This window comes from Bufo bufo, chromosome 8, assembly GCF_905171765.1.
Source record: "Bufo bufo chromosome 8, aBufBuf1.1, whole genome shotgun sequence".
Taxonomy (NCBI): domain Eukaryota; kingdom Metazoa; phylum Chordata; class Amphibia; order Anura; family Bufonidae; genus Bufo; species Bufo bufo.
Window position 1 is genome coordinate 209,894,342 of NC_053396.1, and position 18,964 is coordinate 209,913,305.

Genomic DNA, 18,964 nt, shown 5'->3' on the forward strand with positions numbered 1-18,964 from the left:
TCTATGAGAGGGAAAGCAGGACTCATAGGCTTTTTTTTATGAGAGGGGGAATTAGGATTTATAGGCTTTCTCTATGAGAGGGAGAAGCAGGACTCGTAGGCTTTCTCTATGAGTGGAAGAAGTAGGACTCATAGGCTTTCTATATGAGAGGGGATAGCAGGACTCATAGGCTTTCTCTTTGAGAGGGGAAGCAGGACTCATAGGCTTTCTCTATGAGAGGGAAAGCAGGACTCATAGGCTTTTTTTATGAGAGGGGGAATTAGGATTTATAGGCTTTCTCTATGAGAGGGAGAAGCAGGACTCGTAGGCTTTCTCTATGAGTGGAAGAAGTAGGACTCATAGGCTTTCTATATGAGAGGGGATAGCAGGACTCATAGGCTTTCTCTTTGAGAGGGGAAGCAGGACTCATAGGCTTTCTCTATGAGAGGGAGAATTAGGACTCATAGGATTTCTATGTGATAGGGGAAGCAGGACCCACAGACTTTCTCTATGAGAGGGAGAAGCAGGACTCACAGGCTTTCTATATGAGAAGGCAGGTGAAGCAGGACTCAAAGGCTTTCCCTATGAGTGGATAAGGAAAGCAGGACTCGCAGGCTTTCTCTATGAGAGGGGGAGCAGGACTCGCAGGCTTTGTATATGAGAGGGAGAAGCAGGACTCACAGGCTTGTCTCTATGAGAGGGGGAATTAGGACTCACAGACTTTCTCTATGAGAGGGGGGAAGTAGGACTCACAGGCTTTCTCTATGAGAGGGGGAGCAGGACTCGCAGGCTTTGTATATGAGAGGGAGAAGCAGGACTCACAGGCTTGTCTCTATGAGAGGGGAAAGCAGGACTCACAGGCTTTCTCTATGAGAGAAGGAAGCAGGATTCACATGCTTTCTATATGAGAAGGCAGGTGAAGCAGGACTCAAAGCTTTACCTATGAGTGGGTAAGGGAAGCAGGACTCACAGGCTTTCTCTATGAGAGGGAGAAGCAGGACTCACAGGCTTTCTCTATGAGAGGGAGAAACAGGACTCACAGGCTTTCTCTATGAGAGGGAGAAGCAGGATTCATAGGCTTTCTCTATGAGGGAGAAGCAGGACTCACAGGCTTTCTCTATGAGAGGGATAAGCAGGATTCATAGGTTTTCTCTATTAGAGGGAGAAGCAGGACTCAGGCTTTCTCTATGAGAGGGGAAGCAGGACTCTCAGGCTTTCTATATAAGAAGGCAGGTGAAGCAGGTCTTACAGGCTTTCTCTGTGAGTGGGAGGGAGATCTCTGTTTATTCCATTAAGGAGGTCTCTGTACATTCTATATGGTGTGTGTCTATATATTCTATAAGTGGTTCTCTATGCTGTACACTCAGAGTATGCCTGTGTAAAGGTGCTCTCCAAAAATTCTGTTAGGTCGTTCACAATTCCTATAAAGAATCTATACATTCTATAGGGGGGTCTCTATATAGTGTATGGGTGTCTGAGTTCTCCCTGTGGTTTCCTCTTTTGCCTGTTTGCCCATATCTGCTGCCCTCCCTATATAAGTTATCATTGGCGGTATGTCTCTTCTTGCACATGGCATTCCTCATCCTGTCCGTAAAGTCTCTCTCCCACCATGTGTGACAGTCTCTCTCCCTTCGTCCTGTCTGTGCAGTCTCTCTGCATCCTGCAGTCTTTCCCTCCATGTGTGACAGTCTCTCTCCCTTCGTCCTGTCTGTGCAGTCTCTCTGCATCCTGCAGTCTTTCCCTCCATGTGTGACAGTCTCTCTCCCTTCGCCCTGTCTGTGCAGTCTCTCTGCATCCTGCAGTCTTTCCCTCCATGTGTGACAGTCTCTCTCCCTTCGTCCTGTCTGTGCAGTCTCTCTGCATCCTGCAGTCTTTCCCTCCATGTGTGACAGTCTCTCTCCCTTCGCCCTGTCTGTGCAGTCTCTCTGCATCCTGCAGTCTTTCTCCCCTCACCCTGTAAGTGGAATCTCTCTGCATGCTGCAGTCTCTCCTTCCATGTATGACAGTCTCTCTCCCTTCTTCCTGTTTGTGCAGTCTGTCTGCATCCTTCAGTCTTTCCCTCCATGTGTGTCAGTCTATCATCCTTTCGATGCAGTCTCGCCCTCCATGTATGTCAGTCTCTCTGCACCCTGCCGTCTCTCCCTCCATGTGTGGCAGTCTCTCCCTCTCGCCGCTCTCTCTGATAGGACAGGGTACGCGCACAGTTGCTTAGTAACAGAGACGTTTCTCGCTCAGCTCAACTCTCTTCTCTCTCCAAATCTCTCATTTTTCCCTTCTTTATTTTTCTCCCTCTCTTCCGCTCTACCTGTCCATCCCTCCACCCCATTGCCCGTCTCTTCCCATCTCCTGTCCATCCTGACCACCCCTTTGACTTTTTCCCCTCTTCTCCTCCATCCCTCCTTGCTGCTGTTTCCCCCCCCCCTCCGTCATTTTATGTTGCGTTTCCTTCCCCGTCGTCGTCACCATTTTCTTCTTCGTTTTTTTCCCTCCCTCGCTGTCTGTGAAGTAGTTAAGCGGCAGTCCCCCCGTGCGTGTTCCTGTGATAGGAGGGGGCGTGCACACAGTTGCCTGGTTACCACGCTCACAGTGACATCCCTGTGAATACGGAAGGATGCAGCGCTCGCTGGTCCTGGGAGCTGGGTAACGTGGAGGCCTCTTACCCTGCACACTCTGCTTCACCTGCCCTGCATGCCTTCACCATCCTGCCTTGCATGCCCTGCAGTGCCTTACTTTACACTGCAGATCATCACACCCTGCTCATGTTGCACTGCCCAACCTGTAGTGGACACTCATCAACTCTGCACGCAGCTCTGCATGCCCTGCACCCCACCTTGCACCTACTTTTCCATCGCTCTGCACCTCCCTATGCCCTCTCCCCTTCACCCCATCCCCGTCCTCACTTGTGTTTGGGGTTCACCATCCACAGCTTTGGGCCTACTCAAGGTCTTGAACATGAAATTTGATGGCATCTGAAAGATTCGCTGAGTCTTGAGGTGAGAGAGAAGCCTGGTGTGCTGTACCTGAGCGTGCACACGTGTGTCCCCGTCCCTATGGCAGGAGGAGAAGTGCGTCTATCTGTCTTGACATCTGTACGTCTTATTCCTGGTTGCAGCGGGGACTGGGAACTTCTTGCATAATTGTGCCCTGTGGAGCTGGCAGCGCTGGGTACCTGTGCGTGACCGGGGACGTTTGGGGAGGGCGGGCTTGTATTACAACATGCAGCAAGATTACCATTTATTCAGCAGCATATGGTAATGAACAGATTGATACATAAATTAATGAGCGGGCGAGGGGATCGGTGTATATTAGTGCGTGTGCATGCTTTACGTGGGCGCCCTCGCTATATATATATATGTATGTACTGTATGTAGCGTACGTTGCATCCACAGCTGTGTGCATACATGGCCTGTGCCTCCTCTATACAGTACCTGTATGTTCTGCAGGCTGCATGGCTGTGTGTGGGTGGATTATATACTTGTATAGAATGATTTCACTGCTGTGAGCCGGCGCATTTCAATGTGTCTGTGTGGGCGTCTGCACAGAGCTCTGTGTGTTTTATATACAGCTTTGTGTGTGTTCCTGTGTGTTCCCGTGTGTGCGTTCTGCTGGGGACGTGTGCCACTTCGTGCTGAGATTCCTGTGCACCAATGTGCACGTATGTCAGCGTCCCGGCGTATCGTTAGGATATGGCGATGTGCGGTTTAGTTATTTTGTAAGGAGCTTCTCTGCTGTTTTTTTGTTTTTTTTCCCCTCTTTGCTGTGAATCAGTATGCACCAAGGCTTTGGGCGCACAGGCCGCTGATTGTCGGAACGCAGCCTAGGAAATTACTTTGGAAAAAAAAAAAAAACATATGTTCAGCAAGCTCTGACCTTCATTAAAATGTGATGCATAAACTCGGCACATTTCCAATCGTCGGCATCTCTAGGATACTCTGTAGCCTGTGGTGCCAGGAAGTACTACCAGCGGGAACTTTTTCTGACCCACTGAGATACGTGCAACGGGTCCTTCCACTGCACTAGGCACCTGATCAAGTATGGTGTTATAGTCCAGGATGGAGGCATGCAGATATCTTAATGTTCAGATTGATCCCTTGAGACCTGTGCTGCATCCTCAAGTGGTCAAGTTCCTGACGCGATGGGTTTTGACTCTTACTTTTTGGTGGTTTTAGATAGACCCGGCTGTATTTTATGGTTCTGGAACTCCACCAATACGTGTCCAGCTTTGGGTGGAGTGTTTAGCTATCTCCCATGCTTCTTGGAGCTGATGGTGCCACCAGAAACTTCCTACGATGGAAGTGACCTTTTCGAAAAGACGTGACACAGGCAGACATACTCGGTCATTCCTAGTAATAAGTCACGTAGCGCTTCTCGAAGAAGAAACTCTTCTGCTGATCCTCCCACCAGGGAACCATGATGAGTACATCAAGGTTGATGGGTACAACTTAAAGGGAAGGTGGTGGCTCACTTTTCCATTTTGTGGTGGAAATTACCTTAAGATTTGCTCCTTGTGGATTCCGAACCGTAAGACATGAAACCTACGACGGTATTTTAGGACATGGTGAGGTGTACACAAGTGTTTTGTAGATTAGATATCGGAGGTGGTGTAGATGGTCTGATGGAAGAACATAAGAAAGCTGGAACTGTGACTAGTCCAGACTGAGAAGCTATTGTCTCGGAAGGACATCATATGGTGTGAAATTCGGAGGAGTTATGGCGTTTGATGATGTTCCGGTGCCTGATTACTCATAAGTTCTTTCCCTGTGTCCATCTTCTCCGTAGATTATCACATTGCTCGTTCCCGGAGGAAAAGCGTCCCAGGAGGGAAACAGCACAGCATGGACGCCCCTCCCACCGCCCCGTTCCGACCGTCGGTAAGTGATATATAGTCAATTTATACTATGTACTGATGGAGCCGCAAAGCTTGTCATTCAGTTTTGGCCGTTGTGAGCTGATGGAGATCCTGCCCCTGCCCCGTTTAGAAGTCAAAATGGTTACCAGTCTGGTATCAGATGAGTACTTGACCCCCTAACTAGTTTGCAAGTAGTCAACTTTTTGATAACCGGTCAAGCCCCTAGGAGGGAATATGTATGTCCAAGAGGGGGGTCCTGATATGAAGCTTCCATTGCTCAGGGTCAATATATCTCTTTAGGTACCGGCCCCATAACATCTGCGCTGGTCTTTTCTGATAAAATGTAATCGTTCCCTCCATTATATGTGAACTTATCAAAACTGGTGCAAAAAATTGAGCAGTTGCCCATAGCAACCAGTCAGACTGCATTAGTTAATTTAAAAAGGACTGATTGGTTGCTAGGGGCAACTGCTCCACTTTTCCTTCACACCAGTTTTAGTGAATCTCCTCCAAAAACTTCCATTTCCATTCTTAGTGGTGAAGTTGTCAGGGATGAATCAATGATCCACAGTTGTCGGGGTCATATAGAAGCCATTTTGGTGGACATGAAGTATTATTGAAATGTGTTTACCAGTGTTTTGTTGCTAGGTTATTGGTGGTAGTACTACTACTCCTGTCCGGTGCACTTCTGGTTTGTGTAGATCCCATTCCTGATTCAGATCCACACAAGCCATCTAACAGGACGACTGGCCTTGTCGGCCACAGCAACCAATCACAGCTCAGCTTTCATTTCCAACACTGCTCTGGAGAAATGTAAGCTGAGCTCTGATTGGTTGCTATGGGCAACAAGGCCAGTCGTCCTGTTAGACAGTTTTGATAAGTGAGGCCTAGTGTGTCTATGAGGAAAACGAAGCCAGCAAAGCACAGGAAGTGTTGTCGCAAGGACGATGGAGTAGTAGTAGTAGTAGTTTTCACCTACAACTTAAAGGGGTTGTTCCACAATACAGACTTATCGCCTATCCACAGAATAGTGCATAAGGGTCCAACTGCAGGGACCCCCACAGATCAGGAGAACAGGGGTCCCGTATCCTTGTATAATTGGAGTTGTGGTCGAGCAGGCGAGCTCCATTCATTCTCGATAGCACATGGAAATTTCCGGCAGGGAATGAATGGAGTGACAACTTGCATGCTCGACTTGGGACCCCTGTTCTTGGGATCGGTGGGGGTCTCAGCTTTTGGAACCCCCACCCATTAGATCCTTATCCTCTGTCCTGTGGATTGGGAATAAGTTAGTATTGGGAGACGACCCCTGTAATAGTAGGTGCTTTGCCTCCCTATGGTGGCCACTACTCTATACTGAGAGGCTCAGGAGGCAGAAAGGAAAACGGGGTCACTGCTAGAGGGTGTACAGCCCTGCGGAGGTACACCGCAATCTTCCAGACCATCCGATGCAGCCTCACATGTGTGGTCAGATTGGTGGCTCAGGTTATGTGTGTGGTCCGGGTAAACAGCCATATCTGTTGTACATGGGCAACTTCACCAAACCAGTTTAGCCAGTGACTCCCAGTTACCATTTCTACAAGCACTGGAGATAGTATTGGAAAAGTACACAAGTGGTTTCTAAACATCATTTGTGTCTGAAGGAAACCTGAGGGGGGTGTCCAGTCTTACAGTGGACATTCCTATATTCCTACCTTCCTACACATTGGTGGCTTCCTACAGATAGGTGGCGGTCCCACTGCTGTGACCTGCACCTAGAATTGGGCCTGCTCTTCAGTCACTTCCATAGCAGCGAATAGAGGGCTGCCGTTCCTTCCTGGTGCACCCTCCTTGACTTTGAGGGCCCTGTTCCTGAGATAGGTGCAGGTCCCCACACCAGTCTGATATTGGTGACATATCCTCTCCTATCACGTCTGTAAAGACTTGCATTCCCCATGTAACAGCAATTTTGGAGCATCTGATCTTATAACTGTGTGTTGTTCCATTCCTCTTTTATTCCTCTTACAAATTTATGCATAAATTGACGACAGGGCTTTAGGGTTCCCCTTTTCCATGGTGTGTGTCCATACACAGTCAGACATTAGCAGCACTGATTGGATAGTGTCAGACTGGGCAGGAACACCCTCCCAATTCAGCCATAGATTTCTAGGAGGAATAACAGAGGAACAGCTCAAGGCAGAGCAGTAGGGAAAGATGCTCCAGAATTGTTATTTCATGTAGATTATAAGTATTTACTAAAAGAGACGTGTCAGGAGAGTGGACATCAGTATCTGATAAGCAGGGGGTCCGACACCCCCACCAGCCAGGACAGAGGGCTCCATACCCTGTGCATACTGCAGCTCAGTGCCCATTCACCTGAATGCTCCAGTGCCTGGAACGGCCACACACAGTGGACGGAGCCGTCTGCCTCTGGCTCCGTCTACTGTACTGAAACAGGCGATCGCTGGGGGTGCTGGGTGTTTGACCCCTCTAATCTGATATTGATGACCTGAGGATAGCTCATCAATAAACCCCTTTAACCACTGTAAACTTGCACAGTGCTCTAATATACCTCATATTTCAATTTACGACCATTTTTAATACCTCTGCTTGCTGACAGTTTGTGGAAACCTTGAGAGGCTGAAAACAACTCCTGTCAGGTTTTACTTACACAGCTGCAGTTTGTTACAATGTGTCAGTCTAGCTCATAGCGCTGAATTCACAGTCGAGGACAGAAGACTGGTTGTGCTCACACATTGTAACAAACCTTCAGAGGTTGGCATGTATAGGGAAGGATGGGTTTCAGCCTCTGACGGTAAAGTTACCTGATCTTGAAAATAGTGATGTCCTGGAGCATAAAGTGGACAGGAAAGTTGCAGTCCTCTTAAGTAGAAGACTGTGCCAGCCAGAGCTGTGTGCCCACCATTACTGCCACCACCAAGGCCGGGTGACCTGTGGTCCGACCCCATGAGCCCGTGTGTTGCTGGTAATGGATTTATACGACTTGGCCTGGGTGAGCATGCATGTGTTTTCAATAGGGTGAGAGGAATAAGCCTCTGAAGCCAACATATCCGATCCTTCTTTCGCCTCGAATCTGCCATGGAGGGAAGGTCGGGAGACCCCCATACACATTAGATGATTGGATGGTCCACCAGAAATCTAATGTGTATGGACTTTTGGGGACTATAAGGAATAGTAATGAGTTGTGTCCGATCAGCCATGATGTGTGACGTCGTGGCGTCATAGCGTGCCGTCCTTTCCTGACCCTCCGTGTCTCTTTCTACAGCAAGGATTCCTGAGCCGTCGCTTGAAGAGCTCCATAAAGAGGACAAAGAGTCAGCCCAAGCTCGACCGAACCAGCAGCTTCCGGCAGATCCTTCCACGGTTCCGGAGCGCTGACCATGACAGGTAAAGCGTCCCCACGTCTTGATGAGGTCGCCAGTGCAAGGTGGTAAAAGTCACACAGTCCTCTTCACTGATGACATTCCTAGATAACGAACCTGATATAAACTAATTATTATAATGTACTTCAAATCTTAAAGCGGTTCTCCGAGACTGGGTACCCTTTTCAGATGGAAAGCAGGTTGCAAATATATAATAAAAAGTCTAACCTATCGCTTAAGCTTGCACGTGTGACCTTTGAGACCAATAATTGGCCGGTAGCGGAGATGTGCGCATAGACGGTAAATCACACTTGCGGTCCAGCGGGGATCAGAGGAGAAGGGAGCGCCGGTAGCGGGGATCAGAGGAAAAGGGAGCGCCGGTAGCGGGGATCAGAGGAGAAGGGAGCGCCGGTAGCGGGGATCAGAGGAGAAGGGAGCGCCGGTAGCGGGGATCAGAGGAAAAGGGAGCGCCGGTAGCGGGGATCAGAGGAGAAGGGAGCGCCGGTAGCGGGGATCAGAGGAGAAGGGAGCGCCGGTAGCGGGGATCAGAGGAAAAGGGAGCGCCGGTAGTGGGGATCAGAGGAGAAGGGAGCGCCGGTAGCGGGGATCAGAGGAGAAGGGAGCGCCGGTAGCGGGGATCAGAGGAGAAGGGAGCGCCGGTAGCGGGGATCAGAGGAGAAGGGAGCGCCGGTAGCGGGGATCAGAGGAAAAGGGAGCGCCGGTAGCGGGGATCAGAGGAAAAGGGAGCGCCGGTAGCGGGGATCAGAGGAGAAGGGAGCGCCGGTAGCGGGGATCAGAGGAGAAGGGAGGGCCGGTAGCGGGGATCAGAGGAAAAGGGAGCGCCGGTAGCGGGGATCAGAGGAAAAGGGAGCGCCGGTAGCGGGGATCAGAGGAGAAGGGAGGGCCGGTAGCGGGGATCAGAGGAAAAGGGAGCGCCGGTGACGGCTGAGGCTGTTTTTAAACTCCCCCACACTGCCTGGATTTCACTGTCAGTCCGTCTGTATTATACCGACTCTGTGCCCCGTTCATTCCACCAAACCCCCAGTGACCTCACACATATAGTGATGACAGTGTATATTACGGTGCACAACCTGTGGCCCGCGGAGCCATCATGTGTGGCCCCCGACCTTCTGGACACAGCTGCTTACATGTAATTGGAGAGATGAGTGGCACAGACAGGAAAGTACTAGTGGAGCACTGGGTCCCCCATATATCAGCAGAATGGGGTGCCACAACAGAGGGCAGTAGATGAGCTACAGGCGGCCGACTATGCATGGAGCTCTCCATTGTAGTTTATGGACATTGTAAAAAGCGAAAGGCTGTTATCGCGCGTCATCTAGAGTGTAGACATGCATGGTCTCCTCCACTCTGGAGTGATGATTAGAGGTGAGGGGGCCCCCATTTCCCGGATTCGTGGAACCCAAATCTGTTACTACTCCCCTACTCGCAGTGGTTTCTTATCTATTAATCCCCCCTATCTGTTCTTCATGCTTTGTCCTATCTGCCAATACTTCCCTAACCATGTTCCCTCATGCCTTGTCCTACCTACTGATGGGCTCTTGTGTCTACTCAACCTATCCCCAAAGCTGGCCACACACATGAGATAGTACTTTGAGTGAGAGCTGTTCGAACCCATACACATGCATCCTCAGTTTGGTAGAACACAATACATGTATGCTGCTGCCAGACACCTCTGCACAGTTGTTTCCTCAGACATCTGTTGTCGGGAGACAGTTGGGACGCCCCCATACACATTAGTTGGTAAATTCTTTTTTTTTTCAAAAATCTGTGGTTTTGGTTGATTGTCATCCAATGTGTAAGGCCAACTGACATCCCGTGGTCTTCTATCTCCTCATCTTTCCACAGCTATTTTCCCTCATACTATGTTTTAAGGTGGATTTACACCGCCCGATATTCGGGCAGATCATCGGGAACGAGCGTCACTTACAATCTGCCCATGTAAATTTGCCGCCGATCACCTGATGAAAGAGCAAAACGCTCACTCCTCGGGTTATCCTGTCATTCATGCAGGCACCTAAATTATCGTTTCTGGGCAGCAGATTGTGGAGGAGATCCATACTGTGGAGGAGATCTCTGAATGTAAATGTAGCAGTCAACTTTACTGGACGAGCAGCCTTCCTGACAATTGTCTGCCCCCCGGCCCGTGTAAACCTGCCTTTAGGCTAGCCATGCATACACATGAGATAGCAGTCAGCCATTACACATGCATGACCTTCTCATCATACATGTGTCCTGAACAATGAGGGGGTAGAAAGTTGCTGCCAGACTCATCTTGCAATGGCCAATCACCCCGAGAACAAAAGGATCGGGCAGTTGATCTTTATCTCCCCCGACATCGGGACGACGGGCTCAGCTGCCACTTATCTGATGTATACGGTCAGCTTTGACTTCTAACCGCTCCCAGTCATGCTCCTTCTTTTCTCCGTGTCTTGCTTTGCTCCTCACAAATATTTGGTGTCACATACGGAGATTTTCTATACGCTCCCGATCATTTCAGCATCTTGTTTAAACAACTAGCAGTTTATTGGTGAATGGCATCTGTCCCGTCTCGCGCAGGCGCATGAGCAGTGCACGTCAGTGGCTTCCTAGGACATGCTATCTAATAGGAATGCTACACGCACGCCTGACAACTCAACCCCCTTGTGTGACACCCATTCAAGAAACTGCTTAAGTGGAGATAAACATATCTAGTAGCCCTCGCGTGGCTGGTGGTGGCACCTGCTCGGTGTTCCTTTCGGATCCCTTCTGAAGGATTACGTGGTCATATTTCATGTGGTTCTGCCATTTACGGTCCATTTTGTACATCGGCTCTTAGACGTCTCCCATTCTGTAATCCCCAGGGCACGTCTCATGCAGGCTTTTAAGGAGTCGCACTCCCACGAGTCCTTGCTCAGTCCCAGCAGCGCAGCGGAGGCATTGGATTTGAATCTGGATGAAGAATCTGTGGTGAAACCTGTGCACAGCAGCATCCTGGGACAGGAGTTTTGCTTTGAGGTAAGAACTGCCCCATTGACCTTCTTAGCAATCCACCGCAGTCATTACATCTGTAGCGCTGGACCATTCCGTCAAAATCCGGCAGTAAGTGTCTCTCACCCTGGAGGACTTGGCACTTGAATGGGCACCTTTTACGCAGGTCGATGATTGGAAACCACCTATCATTGCCCCGTGTAAATATGCTGTTCATTTTCAGGTGACGGCATCCTTGGTGCACTATAGTAACAATTGTTCGGTCACCTACAGCGCCTATGATTGCTTCATGTAAATGGAGTTAAGTGAATGTCGATGGATATGCTATATTGTGGATCATGTGTGAAAGGAGCGTAAGGGTAAGTTCACACAGCCAGGTTTTCCACTCAAAAAACCCACTGCAGAAGCCACCATAGAAACCCGAAGTTGACCCTCAGGTTTCTGATGTGGTTTCACATTTTGAACGCGTTGGGTTCGCCTGTGCCTTTAGCCCCATTCAGTGGAGCTAATCCGTAAGCAGATAGCTGCCGTGGTTTGTGGCGGTGTCCTATCCTTTCTTGGCGCAGTCTGGGAATCTGCGTGTGGTGGTATGGGCGGCCGCATGGCCTCGCAACAGTGGGAGAGTTTCTGCACAACTTTTGGCAATGGAATCCTTGCACAAGGCCTAATGCAAACCATGTGCAAATGCCAGATGGGCGACATCTGTGTGATGATCACATGGTCAGGACTCGCTGTCACACACACTGGCTCAGCCGTGGCTACGATCGGCAGGTCCCTGTAAATCACTAATGAAAGAAGCGGTCGCTTGTCAGTGTTTGTTAATGGACACAGGTGTTTTTTTTTTTTTCCTCACCAGACCGCACGTACATTGCCAATTTGCAAAGAATTGCCACTTCTTTCATTGGTAATCGCCTGGACCTGCTGCTTTCAGCCGCTATGTGACAGCATTCCCTGGAAGTAAAAAAGTAACGCTCACATTTAAAGCGTCACTACCTTTTCCAAAAACTTTTAATACGACTGGATAAAGACATACCAAAAGTTTAGATTGGTGGGGTGTGAGCCCCAGTGATTTCTAAAACGGTGAGAGAGAAGCACTCGTTTATCGCGCTCTCCCTCGATTCCGCCCAAGGACGGGATCAAGACGGGCAATAGACTTGGAACTTGTCTTATGCAGCGAGGAGGGACAGTGCGATGTGTTAGAGCTTCTATTTCCTTGTTCTAGAGATCGGTGGAGGTCTCGATGTTCCGACCCCCACCGGCTAGGGGTGAACGATTCAAGCTTCGCATCCGAGATCCGAAGTCGATTTGTTTCCCAAATTCGTTTTAATGCTGTACGGAGACCAGCCTTAAAATGTATGGGCTTTGCGGAGGCAAAATTTGTTAAGTCCCAAGTCGCGCAAGACTTTGGTGAAGAACTTCGGCCTTTGATTCTACAACTTTTAAAACATTTTAAAACAGGAATCCAGTATCCGCTTCGGTACCGGCTGGTACCTCGATACTGAAGCCGACTTTGGATTCCTGTTTTTAAAGTTGTAGAATTGAAGCCCAAAGGACTTAACGAATTTTGCCTCCATGCAGCACATACATTTTAATGCTGTATGGGAATAGGTCTCCATACAGCATTAAAACGAAGTTGGGGAACGAATCGACTTCGGATCTTGGATCCGAAGCTCGATTCTTATGACATATCAAAGTTTTTTTGAAAAGTTAGTGACCCTTTAATGACTGCAAGCAGAGGTATCGACAGCCGCGAACAATTAAAACCGACAGCAGATTAACTTGATAGTGGAATAACCCTTTAAAGCCAGTAATCACAGACTGTGCTATCCTGACCAGGTTCTCTGGTGTCTGTTTAGGTGACGACCGCATCGGGTACTAAGTGCTTTGCCTGCCGCTCCGCTGCTGAAAGAGACAAGTGGATAGAAAACCTTCAGAGAGCTGTGAAGCCCAACAAGGTATGGACTGTGTCAGTAATGACATGACTGTGAGCATTGTACTGAATAAGTCATTGTATGGAAGCATAAAATCAGTATCTGCAGTGTTTTTATACCTTTTGGTGACTAGACATCAAACCAGGTCCATGTCGGTGAGATCACGAATCCTAGCCACTAGACCACCAGGGAGGATCTATGCTGGGTTTGGTGCTGAATCAAACCATGTACTGTTTTTCCCTACACACCAGCGCTACCTTCTGGGCCAGGAACTGCAGCAAGGACCCGTTCACATGAATGGAGCTGTCCTGCGGTTCGCTGTACAGGGTGTGGCGGGCCACCCTGTGGTACATTGCTCTGAGTTGTCCTACTTGCACATTTGACGTGGCTTGACAGGCCAGGACTCCAGGGAAAGCTTCTCTACACAATACTTAATTGTCTCACTGTTAATTACAAAACTTTTGCTGAAATGATGCCCCTTGTGGACTTTGCTGGACACTGCAGCCATCCTTGTTTTGATCCTGTGGCATTAAAAGGGGTTTTCTGAGATTATTATATTCATGACCTATCCTTAGGATAATAATAAAAGGACGCTCACCGCTCTTCCTTCTCCTAATGCAATAATGTGCTTCACCTGCCGCTCAAAAGGTCCCGCAGACCAACGGTCAGAAAACCAGTTTCAGAAAGCCAAATCTGGAGCCTTTAATAAAATCATCCAACTTTTAGATCATTTTCTGAATAAAATGAGCGGTACAGTAGTAATTCACCCGTAACCTACGCATTTCAGACTCCTTGTTCACGGTATAATACTTAATACATGTACATACTATTTAAAAGCAAAAAGGGTTACACCCATCCACCAGACCCGTGCATTTTTGTGATACATAGAGAAAAACGGATCTGGATCTGTCGTTACATATGAGGCATCAAAAAGAAAAGATATTGTGGTGTAGCTAAGGGTACACACTAGCGTTTTTCTTTTCCGGTATTGAGTTCCGTTCTAGGGGCTCAATACCGGAAAAGAACTGATCAGTTTTATCCCCATGCATTCTGAATGGAGAGTAATCCGTTCAGGATGCATCAGGATGTCTTCAGTTCAGTCATTTTGACTGATCAGGCAAAAAATAAAACCGCAGCATGCTACGGTATTATCTCCGGCGAAAAAAACTGAAGACTTGCCTGAATGCTGGATCCGGCATTTTTTTCCATAGGGATGTATTAGTGTAGGATCCGGCATTCAAAATACCGGAATGCCGAAACCGTCTTTCCGTTCTGCGCATGCGCAGACCGAAAAAAAGGTGAAAAAAATAAATGCCGGATCCGTTTTGCCGGATGACACCGGATAGATGGAGCCGGCATTTCAATGCATTTTTCTGACTGATCAGGATCCTGATCAGTCTTACTAATGCCATCAGTTGGCATACGTTTTGCAGGCAGTTACGGCGATGGAACTGCTTGCCGAATCACTCTGCCGCAAGTGTGAAAGTAGCCTAAGGCACTAACAACATGAACAGGGGCACGTGGATCTGTCACTACAATAGAGGGGCTCGTAAGGGGTCAATTAACATAAATATTATGGTGTGGCGGAAGCACAAGCCGTGTGAACAGGGGCATAAGGATCTAGATCTAGCATTACAATAAAGAAACATATGAGAGATCAGATAAAATGGATAAGGTCATAAATATGAGATTGGCGGGGGTCGGACTCCTGGGACCCCGACAATCAGCTGTTTAGGTAGACTGCAGCCTCCTCGCAGCTCCATTGTATAGTGACCGTGCTTGATATCGCATCGCAGCCTCATTCACTTGAGCTGTGCCTGAACCATGTGACCGATGAACGTGACGTCACTGGTCTAGGAAGAGGCCTAAGCACTCGCCGAGCGCTGCAGCCACCTCATACAGCAGATCGGTAGGACTCGGACACCTGCCAATCTCATATTGATGACCTCTTCTGAGGATAGGTCATGAATATGAAAATCCCGGCAAACCCTTTTTAATGTGCCCAGGATTGATTATGAATTCGGACAGAATATTGGGAGGACGTTATGTATAGGTCACTATAACCATATGGGTGACAGAGCGCTATGTGACCCACAGGTAGACACTAAAATATATTGACCATGTTCCACAACGCTGCTGTGTTATAAGAGGGGTATGGAGGTGCAGACGTAGACGCTGATCTATGACCGAAACAGGAATCAGACACATGTGCCCTGTGTACAGGGCTCCAGATGGCGACCAAAATGGTCAATGCGACTTAGAATTTACAAATGGCGACAAGACTTTTTAGTCTTGTCGCCATTTGCGACTAGACCCGCTGCCACAGCTCTGCTCAATACAGCGGCGGGGCACAGGAGATGATCGTTCTCAGCAGCACAGGAGGAGTCTCTCCCTCCCCCTGTGCTGCTGCCGCCGCCTCCGCCAATAAGAAGAGACGGGAGGAGGAGGGGAGGGGCTGTGGCCACTGCGCCACCAATGAAGAAAACTGACCTGTAATACAAATACAGGAGGCGGGTGCCGGAATCAAATAGCCGACACCCAACCTTTGTGACAGGGAGCTGCGATCAGCTGCAGTTGAGTTAACCCTTCAGGTGCGGTACCTGAGGGGTTAACTGCCGCTGATCGCAGCTCCCTGTCACAAAGGTCGGGTGTCGGCTATTTGATTCCGGCACCCGCCTCCTGTATTTGTATAAGAAACGTTGGTGGCACAGTGCGCCCCCCCCCAGTATAATAAACATTGGTGGCACAGTGCTTCCCCCCCCCCCCAGTATAATAAACATTGGTGGCTCAGTGGGAAGTGCCAATGAGGGTTAAAAAATAATAAAAAAAATTAACTCACCTCCTCCAGTTGATCGCGTAGCTGCCGGTCTCCTGTTCTTTCTTCAGGACCTGTGGTGACGTCACTGAGCTCATCACATGGTCCATTACCATGGTGATGGATCATGTGATGTATCATGTGATGAGCACAGTGATGTCACCACAGGTCCTTTGACAGGTCCTGAAGAAAGAACAGGAGACTATCAATTGGAGGAGGTGAGTTAATTATATATATTTTTTTTTAACCCTCATTGGCACTGCCCACTGCGCCACCAATGTTTATTATACTGGAGTGTTGGGGGGGCACACTGCGCCACCAATGTTTATTATACTGGAGTGTTGGGGGGACGCACTGCGCCACCAATGTTTATTATACTGGAGTGTTGGGGGGACGCACTGCGCCACCAATGGTTATTATACTGGAGTGTTGGGGGGACACACTGCGCCACCAATGTTTATTATACTGGAGTGTTGGGGGGGCGCACTGCGCCACCAATGTTTATTATACTGGAGTGTTGGGGGGGCGCACTGCGCCACCAATGTTTATTATATTGGGGGGGGCGCACTACACCACCAATGTTTATTATATTGGGGGGGGCGCACTGCGCCACCAATGTTTATTATACTGGAGTGTTGGGGGGGCGCACTGCTCCACCAATGTTTATCATACTGGGGTGTTGGGGGGGCGCACTGCGCCACCAATGTTTATTATTTTGAGGGGGGGGCGCACTGCGCCACCAATGTTTATTATATTGAGGGGGGACGCACTGCGCCACCAATGTTTATTATTTTGAGGGGGGGCGCACTGCGCCACCAATGTTTATTATATTGAGGGGGGACGCACTGCGCCACCAATGTTTATTATTTTGAGGGGGGGCGCACTGCGCCACCAATGTTTATTATATTGAGGGGGGACGCACTGCGCCACCAATGTTTATTATTTTGAGGGGAGGCGCACTGCGCCACCAATGTTTATTATATTGACCTTCTACTATGCCTTCTGTATTCAGAATGCTATTATTTTCCCTTGTAACCATGTTATAAGGGAAAATAATACAGTGAATAGACTTTCATCCTAGCAACCATGCGTCAAAATCGCACCGCATCCGCACTTGCTTGCGATTTTCAATCAGCCCCATTAACTTCTATGGGGCCTGCGTTGCGTGAAAAACGCACAACATAGAACATGCTGCGATTTTCACGCAACGCACAAGTGATGTGTGAAAATCACCGCTCATGTGCACAGCCCCATAGAAATGAATGGGTCCGGATTTAGTGCGGGTGCATTCCGGTATTCTGAATGCCAGATCAGGCACTAATACATTCCTATGGGGAAAAATGTTGGATCCGGCATTCAGGCAAATCTTCAGTTTTTTTCGCCGGAGATAAAAGCGTAGCATGCTGCGGTTTTATCTTTTGCCTGATCAGTCAAAATGACTGAAATGAAGACATCCTGATGCATCCTGAACGGATTACTCTCCATTCAGAATGCATGGGGATATGCCTGATCAGTTCTTTTCTGGTATAGAGCCCCTGTGATGGAACTCTATGCCGGAAAAGAAAAACGCAGGTGTGAAAGTACCCTAAAATATTAAGTTTAAATCTCCGCTTTCCCAATTTTACATATAAAATATATAAACAATAAATAAATAAACATATTACACAGCGCTGTCCAAACTATTAAATTATTAAAAAATATCTCCTATGCGGTGAGCATTCGCCATTTTTTAGTCACCTTGTCACCCCAAAAATTAGCATAGGACTGTTCTATTATGGGCCGAACGTTTCATAAAATGCGAAATGCAAGCGGCTTTTTTGGGTGTTTTTTTTTTTTTTTTGCGCGGTATTGAGTATCGCAATACTTTTTTATGGTGACGAAAGCGAATCAAAATTTTGGTTTCAAAACAACCCTACGCCGATCTGATCACGATACCAAAATTTTGATTCAGTTTCGATTTGGCGACTAAAAATTTGATTTGGCTCCTAAATTTTTCAGTTCAGGAGCCAATGGCTACTAGGTATTTTTTTTTGTCTGGAGCACTGGTGTACCCTCGGTCTTCTCCTTGTGTGCTGTCTGAAGGCTGCCGTATCCAAACCTCCACAATGCTGCTAAATAAGCACCAGTGGTGGGGGCGAAGTGCCGTTACAAGGCCTCTGTAGCACTATGGATCCTAGAGACAAGATGTGGCCCAGATGTTACCTCCCTGCTATCCAGAAATCCAGCATGTCTTTGTTAATGGTTCCACGCTATCTCTAGACTCACAAGTCCACTTCCTCAGGCTTGACTCAACAAAATGCTAGTGTATACCCTCATCATCTCTCATCTAGACTACGACAACATTCTCCTCTGTGGCCTCCCATCTAACCCTCTTACACCCCTCCAATCCATCCTCAACTTTGCTGCCTGGTTACCTCTACCTCTCCCCTTGTTTCTCCTCTACCTCTTCCCTATGCCAATCCCTTCACGAAGTGAACGCAGTTCATAATACTAACAGTAAAACAAGGCCATCTACAATATGCCCCCTTCATACATCTTACCTAATTTCTTGTTGCCTCCCCACACATAATCTGCCATCTCACAAGACCTCCATTTATGCTCTTCTCACACAATCGTCTCCCATACTCTGTTACTCACCACTCCAGCACATCAGACTCTCCCTGCGACATCCAAACCTATAAAAGCAACCTGAAAACTCACCTCTTCAGGAAAGCCTGCAATACTCACGGTAATCCTGCTGCCACCACAAATACCATCTGAGCAGCTTCTACCATCTCCTACGGTCTCCTTACCCCTTCCTATGCAAGGCCTCATGACCAGGGCCTCTCTCAAAAGCAATGATTCTTCATGTTGAACCTTTTGGGCACCGTCTTTTCTAATGCGATGAATGTAGAAAGTTGGACTCACAGGCTCCATTTGAAGTCTTTTGAAGGTGACGAACTTATATCTAAATGGAAGCAGCAATTAAATGATATTTTTGTATAGATATGAGATTCTTCTTGACCGGCTTATTACTTATAATGAAGTCCTATTAAGTAGA

General features: G+C 48.2%; 1 protein-coding gene across 12 annotated transcripts in view; it reads left to right on the top strand.

The window, feature by feature from the left end:
* Positions 1 to 18,964, top strand: part of SYNGAP1 (synaptic Ras GTPase activating protein 1) — a 199,911-nt gene that overhangs the window by 133,149 nt on the left and 47,798 nt on the right. For 11 of the 12 annotated variants that reach the window (XM_040442656.1, XM_040442660.1, XM_040442661.1 and 8 more), the window contains exons 4-7: positions 4,759 to 4,850; positions 8,094 to 8,215; positions 11,052 to 11,205; positions 13,035 to 13,133. In XM_040442656.1, the coding sequence (XP_040298590.1) occupies positions 4,759 to 4,850; positions 8,094 to 8,215; positions 11,052 to 11,205; positions 13,035 to 13,133 (467 nt within the window). Of the gene's footprint in view, positions 1 to 3,553; positions 3,692 to 4,758; positions 4,851 to 8,093; positions 8,216 to 11,051; positions 11,206 to 13,034; positions 13,134 to 18,964 lie in introns of those variants that run through there. The other variant, XM_040442666.1, reaches the window with a different exon arrangement.